The sequence below is a fragment of the Rattus norvegicus genome, chromosome 3 (genome assembly GCF_036323735.1).
Source record: "Rattus norvegicus strain BN/NHsdMcwi chromosome 3, GRCr8, whole genome shotgun sequence".
NCBI lineage: Eukaryota > Metazoa > Chordata > Mammalia > Rodentia > Muridae > Rattus > Rattus norvegicus.
Genome location: NC_086021.1, coordinates 43,045,274 through 43,065,225, shown reverse-complemented (window position 1 = coordinate 43,065,225; position 19,952 = coordinate 43,045,274). Strand labels below are relative to the sequence as shown.

Below are 19,952 nucleotides of genomic sequence, written 5' to 3'. Positions count from 1 at the left end.
ACATGCTAGCAGCATTGGGCATCAGGCATCAGTCACTATTAACTGAGTCATCTTGCTGGCCCCCAAAAAAGTAGTTTAATATTTCTAGTATTTTATATCTAGTATTTTATGTCTTTATCTGTGTCTGTGGACAAAATCCATGTCCTGCCTCATGAGACCAGAGGTGGGATCTCCTGGAACCAGAATTCCAGAGGGCTGTGAGCTGCCATGTGGATGCTGAGAACAGAATCCAGATCCTCTGAAAGAGCAGCTTTTAACCATGATGCTCTCTCTCCAGTCCTGAGATGCAGGGTTCGTTTTTGTTTCTGTTCTTGTTTGTTTTGTTTTGATACTCTTGGTAGATTCCAGACCTGAGAGGGATGCCAAAAGAGTAGATGTCCTTTACTGAAGAAATGGAGGAAAGTGGAGGTACAGAGTGTAGATGTGTAACATTACCAACTGGCTGCTTAGTTCCAGAATAAGGCTAGTGTTTAGATGTCTAACATCTCTGGTATATCACTTTATGGTATTTCATGTAAAATATTTTCAACATTGAAGTTGGCATTTTTAAATCTTTATGTAAATTATGGGGAGTTTGGGAATAGGAGTTTTCAAACTTGAAGGTATGTCAGAAAAAGAATAAGGTTGTGTAAATAAAATTTATTTTTGTAATTTAAAAGCATCAAGTGCCATACTATATAGGGAAGGAATAGGATTTTGGACTGGAGTAGAAATCCACTAGAAATTGAGAGGAGAGCCGACAGTGTCTTGGTCAGGGTTTTATTACTGTGATGAAATACCATGACCAAGAACAAGTTGAAGAGGAAAGGATTTATTTGGCTCACACTTCCATATCACTGTTCATCATTAAAGGAAGTCAGGACAGGAATTCAAATAAGGCAGGAAGCTGGATGCAGGAACTCATGCAGAGTCTATGCAGGAGTACTGCTTACTACCTTGTTTACCATGGCCTATTCAGCTGTTTTCTTATAGAATCCAGGGTCATCAGCCCAGGGGTGACACCACTCACCATAGGCTGGAGCCTAACACATTGATCACTAATTAAGAATACCCAATAGGCCTGCCTATAGCCCAGTCTTATTGAGGCATTTTTCTCAACTGAGGCTCCCTCCTCTCCAGTGACTCAGCTTGTATCAAGTTGACATGAGAGTATATATACATCATAGGCAGGGAGAACAAGTTGTTGTTGTTGTTGTTGTTGTTGTTGTTGTTCTTCTTCTTCTTCTTCTTCTTCTTATTATTATTATTATTATTGATTGTTGTTTGAGACAGGGTTTCTCTATATAGCCCTGGCTTTCCTGGAACTCACTCTATAGACCAGTTGGCCTTGAACTCAGAGATCTCTGGGTCTCTGCCTCCCAAGTGCTGGGATTAAAGACATGAAACCTTTAATCACCACCACCATTTAATCTCACCATCAGCTGAGAAAGAACAATTTTAATGGTCTAGGATTGTAGGGTAAGGAAGGCTTTTGAACTAGGTCTAGATTTGAGAAAGACTGAAAGTGCCCTTGTGAGTGATAAGATGGACTATAAAGGGAATTTGGAAGAGTAGCAATGTGATTTTAGGATCTTGTTTTTTCTCTATTCTGTTGCCCTGCCTAGTCTTAAACTTCTGTATAGATCATGTTGACTTACGGAGATCCACCTGACTATACCTCCTGAGAGCTGGATTAAAGGCATATGCTACCATGCCTACCTTAGAATTTTTTGATTTTCTAAAAAAACAATATTTAGTTTTATGTGCGTGTATGTATGTCTGAGTATTATGTCTGGGTACTAGTTGTATCTGGGAGCCTGTGGAAGCAAGAGGAATTAGATGCCCTGCAACTGGAGTTACAGATAGCTGTGAGTCAGCACATGCATGGGTTCAGGGACCTTAACTGGGATCATCTGCAAAAGGAGTTAAGTGATCGTAACTGCTGAGCCTCAGGATTTTATGATTTAAAAATTATTTTATGTGCACAAGTGTTTTGCCAGCATGTATGTATGCCCATATGTGTGTGCCAGTGGAGGCTCGAAGGGGCAATTGGACTCCTTGGAGCTGGAGTTGCTCTGAGCAGTTTTGGCTTGGAGAATGGAAATTGATGGTATCTGAAATGTTGGTTGGGGGAGTATAGGGAAAGCAGGTTTCAAAAAGAAAATAGAGGGGCTGGAGAGATGGCTTAGTGGTTAAGAGTAATGACTGCTCTTCCAAAGGTCCTGAGTTCAAATCCCAGCAACCATATGGTGGCTCACAACCATCTGTAATGGGATCTGATGCCCTCTTCTGGTGTGTCTGAGGACACCTAGCTACAATGTACTCATACAAAATAAATATTAAGAAAAAAGGAAATAGACTTAGTTTGATATCTTGAGTTTGATGGAACCTACAGAAGGGCTTATTTGTTGTGTGTATTTACTTAACGGTGAGCAATCCAAAAGATCGGATGGCTTATTTTCTTGTAATATTTAGTCCTTCTTTTCCTCCTTTACTAACCTGATACTCTTACCATCAGAATGTGATTTCTCATGGATATAGGCACTGGGTAGCTACAAATTCATCCTGAGAATAGTTTTTGGGTTTGTTTTTTGTTCTTTCCCCCCCCCTGAAACAGGTTCTTTGTATAGCCCTGTCTCTCCTAGAGCTCAGTATGTAGACCAGGCTGTCAGGCTGGTCTTGTCTCACAGAGATCCATCTGCCTCTGCTTCCCAAGTGCTGGAATTAAAGGCCTGTGCTTCCACACCTGGCTTGTATTTTTAAAATACAGTTTTTTTTTTCCATTTGTTTTGTAATTTTTGTTTTGAATCAGGGTCTCATGTAGTCTACACTTGTATTGCAGTTACTATGTAGCTGAAGCTGGTTTGAACTCATAATTTTGCTTCTTCCTTCCATGGGATTGCAGAAGTGCATCACCATGTCTGGCCTCTTATACCACCACCAACTCTTATACATATGTAATGTTCAGAAAATACCCTAATGAACAATATGTACACTAGAATGTAATCCTTTCCTATGGTTAATTTTTTGTGTCTTCCAATTTTGTTCTTTATCATTTCTGTTCCTGAGATTAGACTCTGAAAGCATCATGCTTCCATATTATACTTTTATATTAGAAGTTTTTTTGTTGTTGTTTGTTTGTTTGTTTGTTTTTTGAGATAAAGTTTCGTGTAGCTCAGACTGGCATTGAATTCACTGTTTAGCACAAACTGGTCTTACACTTGCTATAGGATCCAGCTATTTTGTATTCTTGGAAGTTCTCACTCAGTCTCCCAAGTGCTGGGATTGAGGAAGAATGTCACCATGCTTGGCAAGAAGGGATTCTCAGTGGGAATAAGAACGAAATCCATTGTTCTGTTGTGGGGTCATTTCCTCAGTTGAATCTCACCTTAGTAATCTTTTTCTCCTAAAGATTTGGCTTTTGCTGTTCCATCAAGCCATCTGTTGAGGTTGATATGGAAAACTTTCTGATTTCTGTGGTCATTTCATATAATGCTGTACAGTAATCTATTTAAATCTATAAGATGGAGATAACAGTAGCTTCCTGGGGAGAATTCTTATGAAGCATCCAGGCAATGTCAGACACACTAAAAATTATATAAATGGCATCTGGCAAATCATTTTATATTTTTTCTATGTATGGATTTTGAAGTTTCTTTGACCTCTAAGCCAAATAAAGAACTACTAATTCTTGTTCCTCCAAAGATCCAAAGTGCTAAATAAAAAATGTTAGAGGCTCATCAAGACACACAGTTTTTTGTATGGGTTGGGGATTTAGCTCAGTGGTAGAGCGCTTGCCTAGCAACCGCAAGGCCCTGGGTTCAGTCCCCAGCTCTGAAAAAAAAAAAAAAAAAAAAAAAAAAAGAAGACACACAGTTTTTGGAGAAAGACTTTCCCACAGAAACAGTAATGGCCTCTTACTCACTAGACCAGTTGCGTCCTAGACTGTTTTCCTTTCAGATTCTGTAGCCATAGCCTTGAAGCTGTGTGTGTGTGTGTGTGTGTGTGTGTTTTTTTTTGTTTTGTTTTGTTTTTTTTTATATTTTAATTGAAGTGTTGTAAATTTGGTTTGGCTTTTCTACCCTTAATCTGCTTTCAAGGCTATAATTACAAAGCTAGAAGCTTGAAGAATGTTATGAAAGGTGATGTAGGCTGATAAGAGGGACGTTATTAAAGTTTCCATAGAAATTCAGGCATTCCTCATAAGCTGCATTTACACCTAACAGATGACTATGTGGGCATACTAGGTTATATAACTAAGGACCTAAATATGTATGTCCTGTACACTTTCATACTTCCTCTGTGTGTGTGTGTGTGTGTGTGTGTGTGTGTGTGTGTGTGTAACTCCTTAGATATCACATTAAAGAAATGAAATGACATTAGGAGATGGGCATTTTTGTTGTTGTATTTGTAAATGTGACCTTGACATTTGTGAAGCCGGAGAAGGCTTGTTATTTACTTGAAGCTCTGCCAGCTGGCTTTTGTGTGGATGTGAAGTGCAATATCTTTTCATTCAAAAGTATTTCTTGCTATTACTAAAGTATGGCTTGTTAGGTTGCCTATGTAAAACAAAAAGCTAATGGGTATAAAATGACACCTCACTTGCTGGACAGAAGAGCAAGAGAGATGTGAAGTTAATGCACAGCCAATGCAAAGGTAAATGGTAAATCTGCTTGGACGTGGAGCTTGCTTGTAGACCACAGACATGACAAACAGTGTGGCAGGCTGCGGTCAAGCTACTTCTCTTCTCACAGTCAGTCAGTCATCACACCAGAAAGAATCTAGGAGATGGTGGGATTGGTGGTAGGTCCTGTAAGTAGAACCCTTTCAGCTATGCCGTATTTGTAGGCGTCTCCAAGAAAGCCTTGTTTTATAAAAACTCCATGTACTTTGAATTTTCTGGTTCATATTTTAGAACTCACTATATTGAAGTACATCTGGGCTGCCATTGACCAACTTCTTAGATATGTACCTGGTAAGCGACTGCAGGGTAAAAGACCCAAACCTTTCATGTATGGTAGTTAAATAAAGGTCTTTATGATACAACCGTGCGTTCTGCTTCTCTTTTTATTGCTTTCATTTCCATGTCCTCTGAATTTTGTTCCTTGGATAGTCTTATAGTCTTGTTGGGTCAAATGCTGTGTTCCTTCTCATACCCCCATGTTTTACTACTTCTCTTTTCTCACCAGTACTGATTATAGCTATTAAGTGCTTTCACTGCCTTGAGTGCTCCATATCATTGGATCTTTATAGCAGTCCTTAGACAAAGATTGGATCATAATGGTGAAGTCACTCTCTAAACCAACACAAGTAATGGTACCAGAATTCAAAGCTTTCTGAGGCTGGTGAGATGACTTAAAAGTGAAAAGTTGTTGCTGTGTAAGCCTGAGGACCTCAGTTTGATTCCTGGAAACTACATAAAAGTGGAAGAAGAGAACTGACTCCACAGCGTTGTTCTGACTAAACATGCCATACATACACACTCACAGAATAATAAAGTTTAAAAGCTTTTAAAATAAATTGGGCTGGTTCTGTGGGTTACCAACCTGATGACCTGTATTCAGCCCCAGAGTCCACATGCAGGAAGGAGAGAGCTAATTCTCTCAAGTCCTTCTCTGGCCTCTCCACACGTATACATACACATGCACATGTATCTGTGTGAGTGTGAGCACACATGAAATAAAAAGATTCTGACTTACTGCTGTGTGCTATCCCAGTTGTACATTGTCTGATGTATGTTTTCAAAATGTTTACTTTAAAAAATTTTTTTTAATTATTTTTTTTTAAAGATTTATTTCATGTGAGTACACTGTAGCTGTCTTCAGACACACCAGAAGAGGGCATCAGATACCATTACAGATGGTTGTGAGCCATCGTGTGGTTGCTGGGAATTGAATTTAGGACCTCTGGAAGAGCAGTCAGTGTTCTTAACCACTGAGCCATCTCTCCAGCCAAATGTTTTATTTTTTAAAGTAGGTTTGGATCTTTTTTTTTTTTTTTTCTTTCTTTTTTCTTTTTTTTCCGGAGCTGGGGACCGAACCCAGGGCCTTGTGCTTGCTAGGCAAGCGCTCTACCACTGAGCTAAATCCCCAACCCCCGTAGGTTTGGATCTTTTTCTGTGACTTTGCCATGTGCATGTACATGTGTTCACATTTATGTAGACCAGAGATCATCCTTGCGTGCCATTCCTCAGAATGTTGTCCACATTGCTTTTTTGAGACAGGGTCTCTGATCGGCCTGGGATATGCTGATTAGACTAAGCTGACTGGCCGTAAGTCATGGATCCTCTTTTCTTGCCTCCTCCCCAGTGCTGAGATTACCAGGTCTGGCAGTGGCAGCTACTGTTATCACTGCTGCAGCTGCTGCTGCTGCCCTCCTCTCCTCTCCCTCCTTTTAGAACACTGCCTCTCAACCTTCTGGTTTCCACCTGTGCCGGGAACAGAATCTCGGCTCTTGATCCGAACCCACACAGCCCACACCCCAGTTGCAGCTTGAGTCCCCAGGTATTCTGACACATCCAGGTTCACAGACCAGTGTGTGGAGTAAGGGAGATAATTAACCTGGTAGCAAGAAAGGATCTCAGGAATGCTTTCAGTTCATACTGCCAGCTCTACCTCATGCCATTGACCTGTTACATGTTGCCACTGTAAAAGTAATGGAGGTGTATGATGATGCACGTGAAGGTTAACTTTCCCCACCCCCTCCTCTTTCTCACCTCCTACAACTAGCCCACGTGAGCAGGCAGAAGACTGAGGAGGAAGAAGAGGTGGTGTAGCTTCAACATACAACTGCAGCGGCTCTTGCTGCAAAGATGCATCCGTTTAACACCGGGCCTGCTGTTTTCATGGCACATCCTGGGCAGACCATCCCTGGTCTCACCAGTTATTCCCATCATGCAATAGGCAGTGCATGTTCAGGTGGTGTTCTCGTGGTGTTCAGGTGCTTCCAGAAGACGAGACACAGCCTCCCTTAGCACTACTCCTTCAGAGTCGCCCCATGCCCAGGCTACATCTTGCCTCTTGACACCAAAAGATTCTTCCATCTATAAAAAGAAGAAATTCTCTGTAAAAAATACTGTGTTGGTTTTATTGTAGTTGTTGTTTGTTCTTCCCAGTCTAATGATGATTGCCAAATATTAAAAGGTAACAGTGTTCATAGAATGAGCAAAGAAAAGAACATTGCCTCTCAGCCCACTCTGGCATAGGACTCTGTCTCTCTCAGACTAGCCTAGAACCTGATCTTCTTGCCTGTGTCTCTACAATGCAGAGATTATAAATGTGTTCTACCACAGGTATCAACTGCATTTTTAATTTTACCCTTAATGAACTTAAGTAGCTGCATGAACTTGGTATAGTGGTACATGTATATAATCCTAGTACACTAATCCCAGTATTTAAGAGAAAGGCAAGGGATTTTCAAGTTTGAGATGAGCTTGGACTGCATAGTGAGACCCTGACTCAAGATTGTTTTGAAGTCACATGCTTTCAGTGCACCCCTGCTCCCCCACCCCTTTTCCTTTCAGAGGTTCCCTGGAGAACTAGTAGATAAAATCCATTGTATCTGCATTCAATCATGTATGTGTGTATATTGGCAGAGCCTAAGACCTAACCTGAGTTCTGATCTAGGTATAGTAAGTAAAAGTGGACTTTAATATAGAAGGTAGCATATGCACATACACAGGAAGGGAGGCTAAAAAGTATATTGGACATAGACCATAATGCACTTAGGAAATTAAGAGTTCCAGATACACGGCTGCTTGGGAGGTTTAGAGGTTATGAAGTTGAAGTAGAAAGCTTATTGATCATGAAGGTAGGATGATAGAATATAACTGAAGAAGATTTGGCCTTGTAAAGGATCTCTCACCTCTGTGGGCTGCTGAGATTTCAGGGTTCTTTTGAACTGTGATAGTGACATTTTCTTCCTTTAATAAAATCCATCGGAATGCATTATCTGCTCTTCATAAACCTTTTGTTCATGCTTAGAAATACATACTTAAAAGTTTAAACTAATTTTGAGGTAAATATGCAGCTTTGTAGTCAAAATAACAAAATATTGGTAACTATATTATTACCAATCTGTTGGTTATACCCAAGGCAAACAAGACTTTGATCTTTATATTTTAACAAATGTCTGGAGAAGAACTTGTCATTTGAAAGTTCCTTTTGTTTTAAAGAAAAGTCTGAGTCAAGTGTGGTGGCACACCCCTTTTATCCTAGCATTGGGGAGGCAGAGGCAGACAGGTCTCGAGTTTAAGCTGAGCCTTATCTACAGGACAACCAAGGCTACACAAAGACCCTGTTTTGAGAAACATACAAATTTAAAAGAAAAAGGAAGAGTCCTAAACTTAGAGCCATTTAGGGACCACATGTCATAGCTGATTTACCAAACTAGTTGCTCATGGCGGCTATTTGTATTGACATTTCATGTTGGCTTTCGGTTGTTAAAGAAACAGGCAAGTGTAGGATTCCTTTTCACTATGTATTTATCTCCAGCTATGGTAAGGGAATATAAACTTTGCCATATATTTATAGTTTGCTTGCTTTATATACTTTTATGATAGTTAGGGAATTGTTTGTTTATCAGTCCTTTGTTTTTTTTTTCCTTTTTGTTTGTTTTTTGAGACAGGGTTTTTATGTGAATCCTTGGGTGTTCTGGAACTCAGTCTGCAGACCAGTATGGCCTTGAACTCAGAGAACCACTTGCCTCTGCCTCTGCCTGTGCCCCTGCCTCTGCCTCCTCAACTTTTGTTTAGACGACCACAGATAGGATAGTTCTCTGTTTATCCCATCTTACAGCAAGGTTGGAGTTAATCTTTCTTGTATTCTATGGATACAAAGAGAAATAAGTCTCCAAAGAAAAGTTAGTTATTAATAGGAGGGAGGGAGTGGTTGGCAGACAAATAAAAGGAATGGATTTGCTCGTCAATCCAGGATTTTCAACTTGTGAATCTTGACTCCTTTGACAAACCTCTGTCTCTCAAAATATGATACAGTTCATAACAGCAAAATTACAGTTGTGAAATAGCAACAAAAATAATTTTATGGTTGGGGCTCACCACTATATGAGGAACTTATTATAGGGTCATGGCATTAGGAAAGTTGAGAACCACTGCTTTAACCCATTATTCTTGGAATTTTCAGGTTTTGGGTCATTCTGTCGAGTTCAGAATGTTGGTTACTTTTAGAGGATGTATTAAGCTTTATCCTTAAAAAAAGATTTATTCATTTATTTTATGTATCTGTATGAATGAATGCACACCAGAAGTGGACATCAGATGGTTGTGAGCCACCATGTGGTTGCTGGGAATTGAACTCAGGAAGAACAACCAGTTCTCTTAGCAGCTAAACTATCTTTTCTGCCCTGCTCTATCTTTTCTTGATACCTCAAATGCAGTCTTTTTGCCTAATGAAAACTTGAAGCCTCGACTCAGGGTTTCCTTGCCTTGCCTTGCCAAGTCATATAACTAAAATGGCTTTTATTCTTGTACCTTTCTGTCTTCTTGCACTCACTGTATTTTTAGGGCAATATAGGTTCATAAGCAAATGACTGCTTAGTCTCATGTTAACGTTCAGGATTCTGGTATGTTCTGTAACCTGTATATAGAAATGGTTATTTCTTTATTGCCAAATGCTATGATCTGAAGGTTTGTGTCCCTCCAACATTCTTACGTTGAAATCCTACCCACAGGTGATTATATTACGACTGGGAAAGAGGTGGTTAGGTAATCAGGGATCTTAGTTTCTGAATAAAAGAGAACCCGCTGGACTCATTTATGTCTGTTTTATATGTGAAGACCAGTGAGGTATGACCTGTGAACCAGAAGGCTGGCTTCTACTAGACACTGGATCTGCTGAATCCTAGCCTTTATAACTATGAGAAATAAATTCTGTTATTTAGAAGTAATCTGTGGACTCAGATACTGGTATTTCACCACCGCTGTTCCAGTTCCCATTGCTGGTAGTTGAAGTATTATAGACGCTGTAAGTAGCCTTCTCAGATTACTACTTTTCAGTGGCTTCAGAATTCTGTTGTTTAAGGTTCATTCTCTTGCAGACCTTCTGCATTGTACAAGCTAGATATAGATCTTCTCATTCTATTACTTTCCTACCCTAGACTGGAGCAATAGTCTTTTTGCATTTCTGTTTAGATCATCTTGGGTTTGAGTACCTTCTGTACAATCAAGAGATAGGAGCAGTTTCACTGGCTAAACATAGTCCCTACATTTGAGGAGTTTGTTACCTAGTGAAGGAGGCATTTAAACCATAAGCATGGTTTACTTTGTAAATATGGAAGTCTTTCCTGTTTCATAGTTGTAATTGTGATTTGACTTATTTTAACTTGAGACTGTGTGTGGGAGGGTGGTGGTGGTGGTGGTGGTGGTGGTGGTGGTGGTGGTGGTAGTGGTGGTGGCAGTGGTGGTGGCAGTGGTGGCAGCAGGGGAGACTGCCAGTAAGGAATATAGCATGTTTGGTAGGTAGGTGGTGGTACTAGCCCAGGTGGGCCTTGACCTCCTGGTGGTGGGAGATGTGGGGAAAGGAGGGAGACCTGTCTGGTCTTGAACTGGTACTGATACTCCTGCCATAGTCTCCTGAGTATGGGGATTGCCAGTAGGAGCCACCACATCTGACTTAGGGCCTTTAAGCAGTTCACTTACGACTTGAATCCTTGTTGCATGTGGCTCTGAGTTGCCAGCTTGCCTTGATGACATGAATTTTTTTATGTGTGGTTTACTCTGAGTTTTGCTCCATTATTTTTGTATTTGCTATTACTACAGTTGATGTTTATCAACCAGCTGTGTTTTAGGTTTGTGTAAGGTAAAGGAATACATATGAACAGAACCTGACAGGACCCCTGTTCCCAGGGAACAGTCTTAACAGTGGAGTCAAACATTAAACGAATAATTTTATGATAATAAGTGCTACGGCCTGGGAAACTGATGTCTGTCTAGCCATCAATTTTGAACTGTTACTTTCCTATATAACTACTGTTACTAGGAAACGTTCTCATTTCTAAGTTGATCGCATATTCTGTTATGTTCTGTGCTTTGGTGTTCTTAGAAACCAATCACAATAGAAGTTAGTTATGCTTTGTATAGTTAGCCACAATAAGCTTGGACCCAAACCAGTCACCCAGGAGCCCTTCCTGCACCTGTATGATAAGCTGCCTCTGGGATGGACCCCAACAAGAAAGAGACACCTGCACCAATATGAGAAGCCATTTGGATTGAGACTTCCATTTTAAGTTGGGATTGAATAAAGTTTTAAGTTTCCAAGACCTCTCTGGGAATTGGCATCCTACTTAGCAGAAAGAGACATGTACATTGGTAACGGAAATTCTGGTTGGCAAGCTAATACATGAATGTTAGGCAAGGCAAGCACCTCACCACAGTTGAATAACCCAACCAACGAGGGCAGGATAAATGTACAAGGACATGTTCCTAAAGAAGTCCCCTATCCCTAAATCCTTATTGGTGGAATAATTTGGCACAGATGTTTGTGAATTTCAGGCTTAAAAGCTCTATAGAATCCCGGCTCCCAGTCACAGTTCAGCTCCTGAGTCTAGATTGCATCTCTGCTCTATCTATCAGTCTTGGGGTTTGCACTCAATAAATCAGCCCTGTTTGACTGAGATTGGTGTGTGAGTGGTTTGTGCAGCGATTCCCAGACCCCAACAATAAGGACAGTGGAGAAACAACTACAAGTGTTACAGATAGTTTTAACTATGATTTTGACCTTATATATGAGAGACAAAAGTTAAGGATACTAGAGAACACTTTTCTGAGAAAATAGCTAAAGATGAGTAGAAGCTAATGAAGAGAAAGGTAGTTATTGTCTGAAAAAATAACTCTCATCAAGTGTGTACAAAGGACTCACTGTGTTTGCCACTTAATATGCTTGTTTTCTCTGTAGAGTGTTATTTACACGCCAAGCAGATACAAAGCACAGGTGTTATTAATATGAAATATCTTTTGTAATGTTAATTCTAATGCTTATTTTGTTGGTTCTGGGAATTAAGTCCAAGGCTTTATTCTTGCTAAGTACACTGTCTTGTGAGCAAGCATAGGATAAGCATACTTAGTAATGGAAAAAAATTAGTTTTATTTGTGTGTATGTAAAGTTTTTTGAGAGTTTTGTTTTGAGACTGGATCTCATATATTCCAGGCTGACCTTGTATTTGCTATGTTATCAAGAATAACCTTAAATCTCTGGCTCTCCTGTGTCTGTTGAGTACTGTCTATTGAGTACTGGGATGTAGAGAAATTTTAATCCAGCAACATGGCTCTTCTAGCAAGAGATCACAGGCAAAGATATGTCTAGAGTACAAACGTGCCCTGGATTATAGTATGACCTGGCTGAAATATAGACATATTCTTTAATCCCTAACAATGAAGGTTAGTTTGTAGAAGGAAGCAGCCATGTTTGAAAGTGACCTCTAATTAAGAGGCAGACAAGGAACAAATCAGGAAAAGATTTGGTAGAATGAGTCAAGAGGTAGGATACACACAACTTGTAGGAGAACAACAGAGGAAGAGAGGCTACTTAAGAGCAGGGAGAGGGGAAAAAAGGTGTGGTGTGTGTATGGCAGGTGTTTGGTCAGGGCGGTTTTATAGAAACAGGTTTCAGAGAGAACAAGATAGACACAGTTGAAGACAGAAGGAGCCAGAAGATTAGACCGTATTGTCAAGGTACATATGAGGCCAAGCAGAACAATTCAGTCAGAAGCCAAGAGAAGCCAGATTGAATTAGTCAGCTTGGAAGGTTAGCTTGTAAGGAGGCTAGAAGTTTCCAAGCCTAGGCCTAGGGATAGTTAGTGTAGAGAAACATACTGGGTTCAACTCAGGCCTTGTATTCACTCACACAGCTTGGACATGTCTCTCATTCATCCCTTCATCTGAGGAAATAAGAGACATTTACATTTGTACTGAGATTGTAGGCATGTACCACCCTGCCTAGTTCATACAGTGCCAGAGATCAAACTGAGGGCATCATGTATGCTAAGCAAGCACTGTAACAACTGGGTTTTATTCTTGACCCTAACTGGTGATGATCTTTAGTAAACTCATCTTGTATATTTGTTTTAATTTCTTGTTTGCTTTGCTTTCTTTTGGGACATAATTGATACCATTAAAAAAAACCATAAATATTAAATGAGATTTAACTTTCCTACTAGTTTTTATTCCAATAGACATTGGCATTTATATTTACTGTGCTATTGTTTATTGAGTCCCTACTGTGTGCTAAGGAATATTTCTAAACTCTCTCCTGGTACAGCTCTGGTACATGCACCATTTCTATATTTAGGTGATGAATAGAAACCCAAGGAGGAGAGGGTCCTTACAGTAATCAATTGTTAGAACTAGGATTTAAACCCAAACTAATTTTTGAGTCTAACATAGAGTAGGGGAGTGTTATTGGAAATTCAAACCAGTATTTTGCTCATCCTCAGCAAGAACTGTGTAACATCCTAGCCTGAATTCTGAATCCTCCCCCATTGAATGATATTTGATTTTTAATATTTAGAGTCAGCTTGGAGTAATTGAAAAATAATAATTGTTTTTTCCCTATTGTTCTCTCTTTAGGTTTCTGTCAGGATGAATTGGCAGAGCTTGATCCAGGCACTAGTAAGTTCTAAATGTTACCCAGTGTTTGCTGGGCAGAAAAGGGGTGACTGTGCACTTGCCTGTGTCAGACTTCAGGGATCTTTGATCTGTTACTTGAATGGCCCCCACATTCATTGTATCTTCAGGAATGATAGTCTGTCCTTTCTACTGACTTTTTTTCTCTTATTCGCTAGTATTGTTTGATGGTCAGGTCTATCCTTTAAATAGAAGATTATTTGCTGAAAATTTTAGTTTTAAAATGACCCTTGCTCAGTTCTCCATCTTCCAGTGAAATTAGTAATAAACAATGTTAGATTTATGTACATACACTACCATATTCAAAATTTTTCTTTGTTTCTTCCTTTTTTCATTTCTTTTTTCCCTTCTCTCCCTCCCCTTCCTTCTCTTTCCCTTCTCTCTTTCATCTACTCATTCTTTCTTCAAGACAGACAGGGTTTTTCTATATAGCCCTGCCTGTCCTGGAACTTAACTTTGTAAACCAGACTGGCCTTAAAGTCACAGAGGTCCACTTGCCTTTGCATCTGCCACTATATCTGGCAAAAATGTTTAAATTACTTTTCACAGTTTATTCAAAGAATTTATTTATTACTTATTTTTCTCATTGCTGTATACCTAACAAAAGAAACTTATTGAGGGATGGGTTTATTCTTGCTCATAGTTTGGGTTATAGTTCATCATGGCAGCTAGAGCAGATCTAGTTTTTGGGGCAGAATGTGAAGCAGTCATATTTATGTCGTATTCAGGAAGGAGATGAGACATGAGTGCTGGTGCTCAGTGCTTTTTGTACATTTTATTGAGTTTGGGACCCCAGTCCATGGATGGTTCTGCCCCCATGAGGGGTTAGTTTACTACAGTTAAAGCCTTCTAGAAATGTCCTCATAGATATGCCCATAGGTTTGTTACCTGTCCCTTCCCCTCCTCCCTTCTCCCTTTTCTTTTCTTCTTCTCCCTTCCCCTTTCTTTCCTTTTTCTCCTCTTCTCTCCCTCCTGTCCTCCCCTTTCTCCTCTTCCCTTCTCTTTCTCCATCCTTCCTCTTAATTTTTCCATCCTTCCTGTCCTTTCTCCCTCTCTGCATCCCTTCTTCATGTGTGTCCATGTGTGTCTATGTGTGTGTGTGTGTGTGTGTGTGCATATGTGTGTTTGTACATGTGCACTTGGAGGACAGTTATATGTTCTCTTCTATTTGTTGCTGCTGCTGCTGCTATTATTATTATTATTATTATTATTATTATTATTATTATTATTATTATACAGGATTTCTCACTAATCCTGAATCAAGCTTTAGAGATCTGTCTCTCATTTCTCCAGTGCTGAGGTAATAGACACACACCACATGCTTGACTTTTCCATGGGTGTTAGGGAGTTAAACCCAGCATGCTGTACAATATATACTCTACCCATTGAACATTTTTTTCTCCAATACCCTCATTTCCTTTTCCCTCTTCTCTTTCCCACCTTCCTTTCCCCTCCTCCCTCTCTTTTCCTTCCTTTCCTTTTTTTTTTTTCCTTTTCTTTTCTTTTTCCTTTCTGAGACAGGATTTCTCTATGTAGCAGTCCTGACTGTCCTAGAACTCGTTTTGTAGACCAGGCTGGTCTCAAACTCACAGAGATTTGCCTGTCTCTGCTTCCCAAATGCTGGGATTAAAGGTTTGCACCACCATGCCCAACTACTCCTCATTTCTTGATTTTTTTTTTTTTTCTTTCTTGTAGTTCAGGCTAGTCTCAAACTTAATGTAGATGGTGATGACTGTGAGTTCCCAATTCTCCTGAGTGCTGGAATTACAAATGTATGCCACCAGGCTCAGCTTTATGTTTGTTTATAAATTTATAAGTGATAATCTTTGTGCCAGTTTAATTTGTAAGGCATTTGCTTCTATGTTATTGAGATTAAAGTAAAAGAGTGACTGTTTCAAGATCTAGTTAAATGATGTCTTTCAAGACTACGGAAGTCTTGGTCATAGTCATCTAAATTTCCTCTGCTCCCATACTATTGCATGAAATACTCTGGGACATAGTTAAAGTTGTTAGAGAAATAAACATGAGTGTGTCTACTGTGTATTGACCTTATTTTGCTATAATGCTAAAAGGTCAAATGTTAATTTAGATTTAAAATTTAGGAGATGGTCTAGCTACCTCCTGGTTCTAGGACTTTTAAAGAGTCACAGGGCTAACTAATCATTATGTTATTAGGTAAATGATGAAGCTTATCTGGCTAATATCATCCCTGAGAAGATGGGCTTTCTCATGTATTTTCCCCATAGACCTTAAGATAAGTATTCATATATTTTCAACTAGTACTATATTGCCAAGCAGAATAAATCCATGATATTTATCAAATGCCAGGAAATTAAATTTTTTTTTTAAACTTAATTGTGTATGTAGGGGCATGTGCATGCCACAACATACATGTGGAAGTCAGAGGATAACTTGTGAGGGTTAGTTCTTTCATTTTACCATGTGTATTCTAGGGATCAAATGTAGGATGTTTGGCAGCAGAGTTCTTACCCCACTGAGCATTTAGATGTGGTTCTGTGAAATTCACAAAATTTGGAATCAGTTTTATATTATGACTGCAGACTGTGTATCAGTATAGTAGCTGAGGGTTAATACAATGTTTTGTCTTTGTTAATCTCTAATGTCCTGTTATAGAACTATTTTTCAGTACCAGGAAGGCACTGATATTTTGTAAGCAGTGTTTATGTGACACTACAGAAAATACACCAAATAATTGAAAACAAAGTGCTTCAGACTCAGTTCTTAGCCTTAGACTGCACAAATGACTAAGTATAGTTCACTGGAAATATGTGGAAAAATAGTTTTCTTTTTCATGCCATTTGTTGAGAAAAGCCTTGATTAGATGAGTTCCTTTACTGAATATGGTGGTTTACAGACACTTCTCCATTACATTAAAATAAACATTGATTTTATATATTACTATAGAGTGGGAGTCATCAAAATTGACTTTTCTTTTTAAAATTGTACTTACTTAATTGTGGGTAATAGTCTCAGTTCCTACATGACTTTTGTGAACTTAGTATTTTAATTTTGTCCTATGTCTTTGAAGAAACATGTAAGGATATAATTATTATAATTATGGGTTGACAAAAGTAAAATTTACGATCTCAGTCTGTATTAGTGTTGGAATTTGAGTGTGCACAAACTTGATTCTGTCAAGTTATAGGAAGCTGCAAGACTGAGGTGGGCCGTGCAAATTGTATCAGATTTTGATGTTTTGTCTTTTAAAGACAGGATCTCCCTTTGTAGTCTGGATTGTCTTGAATTCACTATATAGTCCATTCTGGCCTCAAACTCAAAGTAATCCTTCCTCCTCCTCTTGAGTGGATGGATTATAGGTGTGTTCTACCAGGCCAGGCCTGATGATAATGGTTGTGGTTATGATAGTGATGATATTGATTATAATGATTTTAGGATTTAGATGGCTGAACCATTTATTTATTTATTTATTTATTTATTTATTTATTTATTTATTTATTTATTTATTTATCTTTTTTTTCGAAGCTGGGGACTGAACCCAGGGCTTTGCGCTTGCTAGGCAAGTGCTCTACCACTGAGCTAAATCCCCAACCCCCTTTATTTTTATTTTTTATTTTTTTTTTTATTTTTTTAAAGATTTATTTATTTATTATATATAAGTACACCGCAGCTGTCCTCAGACACACCAGAAGAGGGCATCGGATCTCCCCACAGATGGTTGTGAGCCACCATGTGGTTGCTGGGAACTGAACTCATGACCCCTGGAAGAGCAGTCGGGTGCTCTTAACCACTGAGCCATCTCTCCAGCCCTTTATTTTTATTTTTAATTATGTGTATGCATCTGTGTATATCTGTATGTGACTATAGGTGACCATCACTGCCGAAAGAGGGTGTTGATCCCTTGGAGTAGCTAGAGTTACAGGTGATTGTAGTCACCTCACACCTGCTGTGACTGGAACTCAGGTCCTCTGTAAGAGTAGCAAGCATCTGAGCAAGCTGTCTTGCCAGGTCCCTGATCATTCTTTTCGATGCTGCATTTCTGTATTCTGACTAGAAGGAATAATAACTTCCATGTTAGTCTTTTTACACATTAAATTGAATATAACAGAGCTTTCTCTTCATTGTATCTTTGGAATTTAGAGATCCAGTGTCTTCCCACTGCAAATTCCTAGTGGGAAAAGCTTGGTCCTGTTGATTTTGTGACAGGAACACCTTTGCAGCTAATTTCCAATTGTGGGTAGTGGTTGTAGATAGTAGATTTGGTACAGCAGGTGGAATATGTTGGAAACTTAAGGGAAGATTTTATCTACCAGGTGTTCTTTTAATTACCTTTTCTGCGATAGAGCAGATAGATGGGCAGTGTGGTTCAAATATGAGCTTCTGTTCACATTCTGGCTCCTCCCTACAAGTCCTGGGCTTCCCAGAGTCCAATGTTATGGCCCAGGTTCAGGCTAAGTTCATTTCTACAAGCGCTCTACACTGTGCCCTTAGCATGAGCTGCGTGCAAGGGCAGCCAGAGGTCGAGAGAAGTTCAAAACACCATAACCTTTCTGTGCTATGTCCAAGTAACTCCAGTTTGCTCTGCTCCCTGAGTTTTCCCCTCAGCTACCTTGTTTACCATGTAGTTGTAAAACTCAAAGGAACAAGGGCTGCCTTGGTACAAGGGAAATAGAGAATAGAAGTCATTGTTTCGTAAAACAGGAGAAATAAGTGATTTATGTTTGGGGGCCAATTAAGCTGTAAAACTGGAACAGTAAAGGAACCTGTGATTTCAAGACAGCACTCACTCTGATTTCTGACCTGCAGACAAGGGGCTCCCCATAAAGGCTGTCAGCTTTCTAGGCTAAATTATTAATTCCTTTCATGCCTCTCAGGGATTGTAAACACCCCATAACACAGGGAAACAATTGGTACTGTTTAGTTATGGGGCAGATAGAGGGTCAGAGGGTAAACAGTTGGATTAGCAACAGCTGTTCTTTCTCCTTAGTTCAACTTTTGTCTCTAATCTACTTCCGCAAAGACACTCTGTGTTTTGGCGTATATGTAACAAAGTATTTCTTTACTTGTACTGTGATCCTAAAATAACTACAGAGAAAACATCAACAAAAAATGAAAGTATTTCATCCTGTTTCCAAAGTTGAAGGTTCTTTTTTGTCTATGTTTATTTGTGATGTGCAAAGAGCACAAATCAAAGGAAATGGCTGCTTGGAGTTAGATAGGTTTCAAATTGGCTTAGCATGTTTGTCTTCCCAAACTGGCTGAAGTTAATGATACAGTTGAATTAAGAGAACAATGACAATTTTGTTTCAGTTGGTAGTATTACTTTTATTTTTCTTTAAAACATTAAAATATAAATACAAAAATCCCTGATCTCCCACTAAGAAGTAAATATTATCATTTGAGAATAGTCTTCCCAGGTTTGTGTTTGAGATCATCTTTTAATACATTTTCCCTTATACATTTAGAACATTATTCCCCAAGTCATGAGGCATTCATTTTAATCAATATTTTTAATTAGCAGGATGGCAACGTCATTGAGGGGAACAACTGGGCCGTGGTTTACGTAGCCAAGTTTTCGTTCCTGGGCATTCAGATGGATCTATATTTTCCTACATCATTATATACTGTGCCAATGCACACGTTCATAGTTCTAAGTTCACATTTCAAATGCGTGCTTTAGTTTTTTTAATATAAGCAAAAACTTCTGAATTCAAGAGGCATGATCTGGGTGCTGGAGAGATGACTTCGTTGGTCAGAGCAACTGACTGCTTTCCTAGAGGAACCAGGGTTATGTTCATCGCGGGCCCACAAATGTCTGTAACTCCAGTTTCAGGGAATCTGATGACAGCTTCTGCTTCTGCAAACAATGTATACATGTGCACAAACCTATACACACACACATCCACAGATAAATAAATAAAGAAATAAAAGTATGCATTCAGGCTCAAGATTGCTTAGTTGCAATTTGGCCTCAGTATTTTGTTATCTTTTCAATTTTGATTAAATTATATAATCTCTGTATCAGCTTTCTCATCTGAAGATGCAAATAGTAAAGGTATTCAGAGTTTATTAAGCTTATTATGAGGATTAAGTGAAGTAATGTATGTAAATGGTTTAGAGCAGTGTTTAAGAAATGGCAAATACTAGTGTATGCTGTTCTAGGCTATCATTGTATTGTTGAAATTCTCAGTCTGTATTCATGGGCTGTGGTAATCACATTTTATTTAGTAGAGTAACCCATGTTGGTTTTTTTTTTTGTTTTTTTTTTATTAACTTGAGTATTTCTTATATACATTTCGAGTGTTATTCCCTTTCCCAGTTTCCGGGCAAACATTCCCCTCCCCCCTCCCCTTCCTTA

The 19,952-nt window shown here is 39.1% G+C and overlaps 1 protein-coding gene across 7 annotated transcripts in view; it reads left to right on the top strand.

The window, feature by feature from the left end:
* Nr6a1 (nuclear receptor subfamily 6, group A, member 1) overlaps positions 1-19,952 on the top strand; it is a 189,791-nt gene that overhangs the window by 29,397 nt on the left and 140,442 nt on the right. For 6 of the 7 annotated variants that reach the window (XM_039106245.2, XM_039106244.2, XM_039106242.2 and 3 more), the window contains exon 2: positions 13,559-13,600. The exons of the other annotated variant lie outside the window; for it this stretch is intronic. In XM_039106245.2, coding sequence (XP_038962173.2) covers positions 13,559-13,600 — 42 coding nt within the window. The remainder of the gene's footprint in view (positions 1-13,558; positions 13,601-19,952) is intronic. 7 annotated transcript variants of the gene reach the window in all.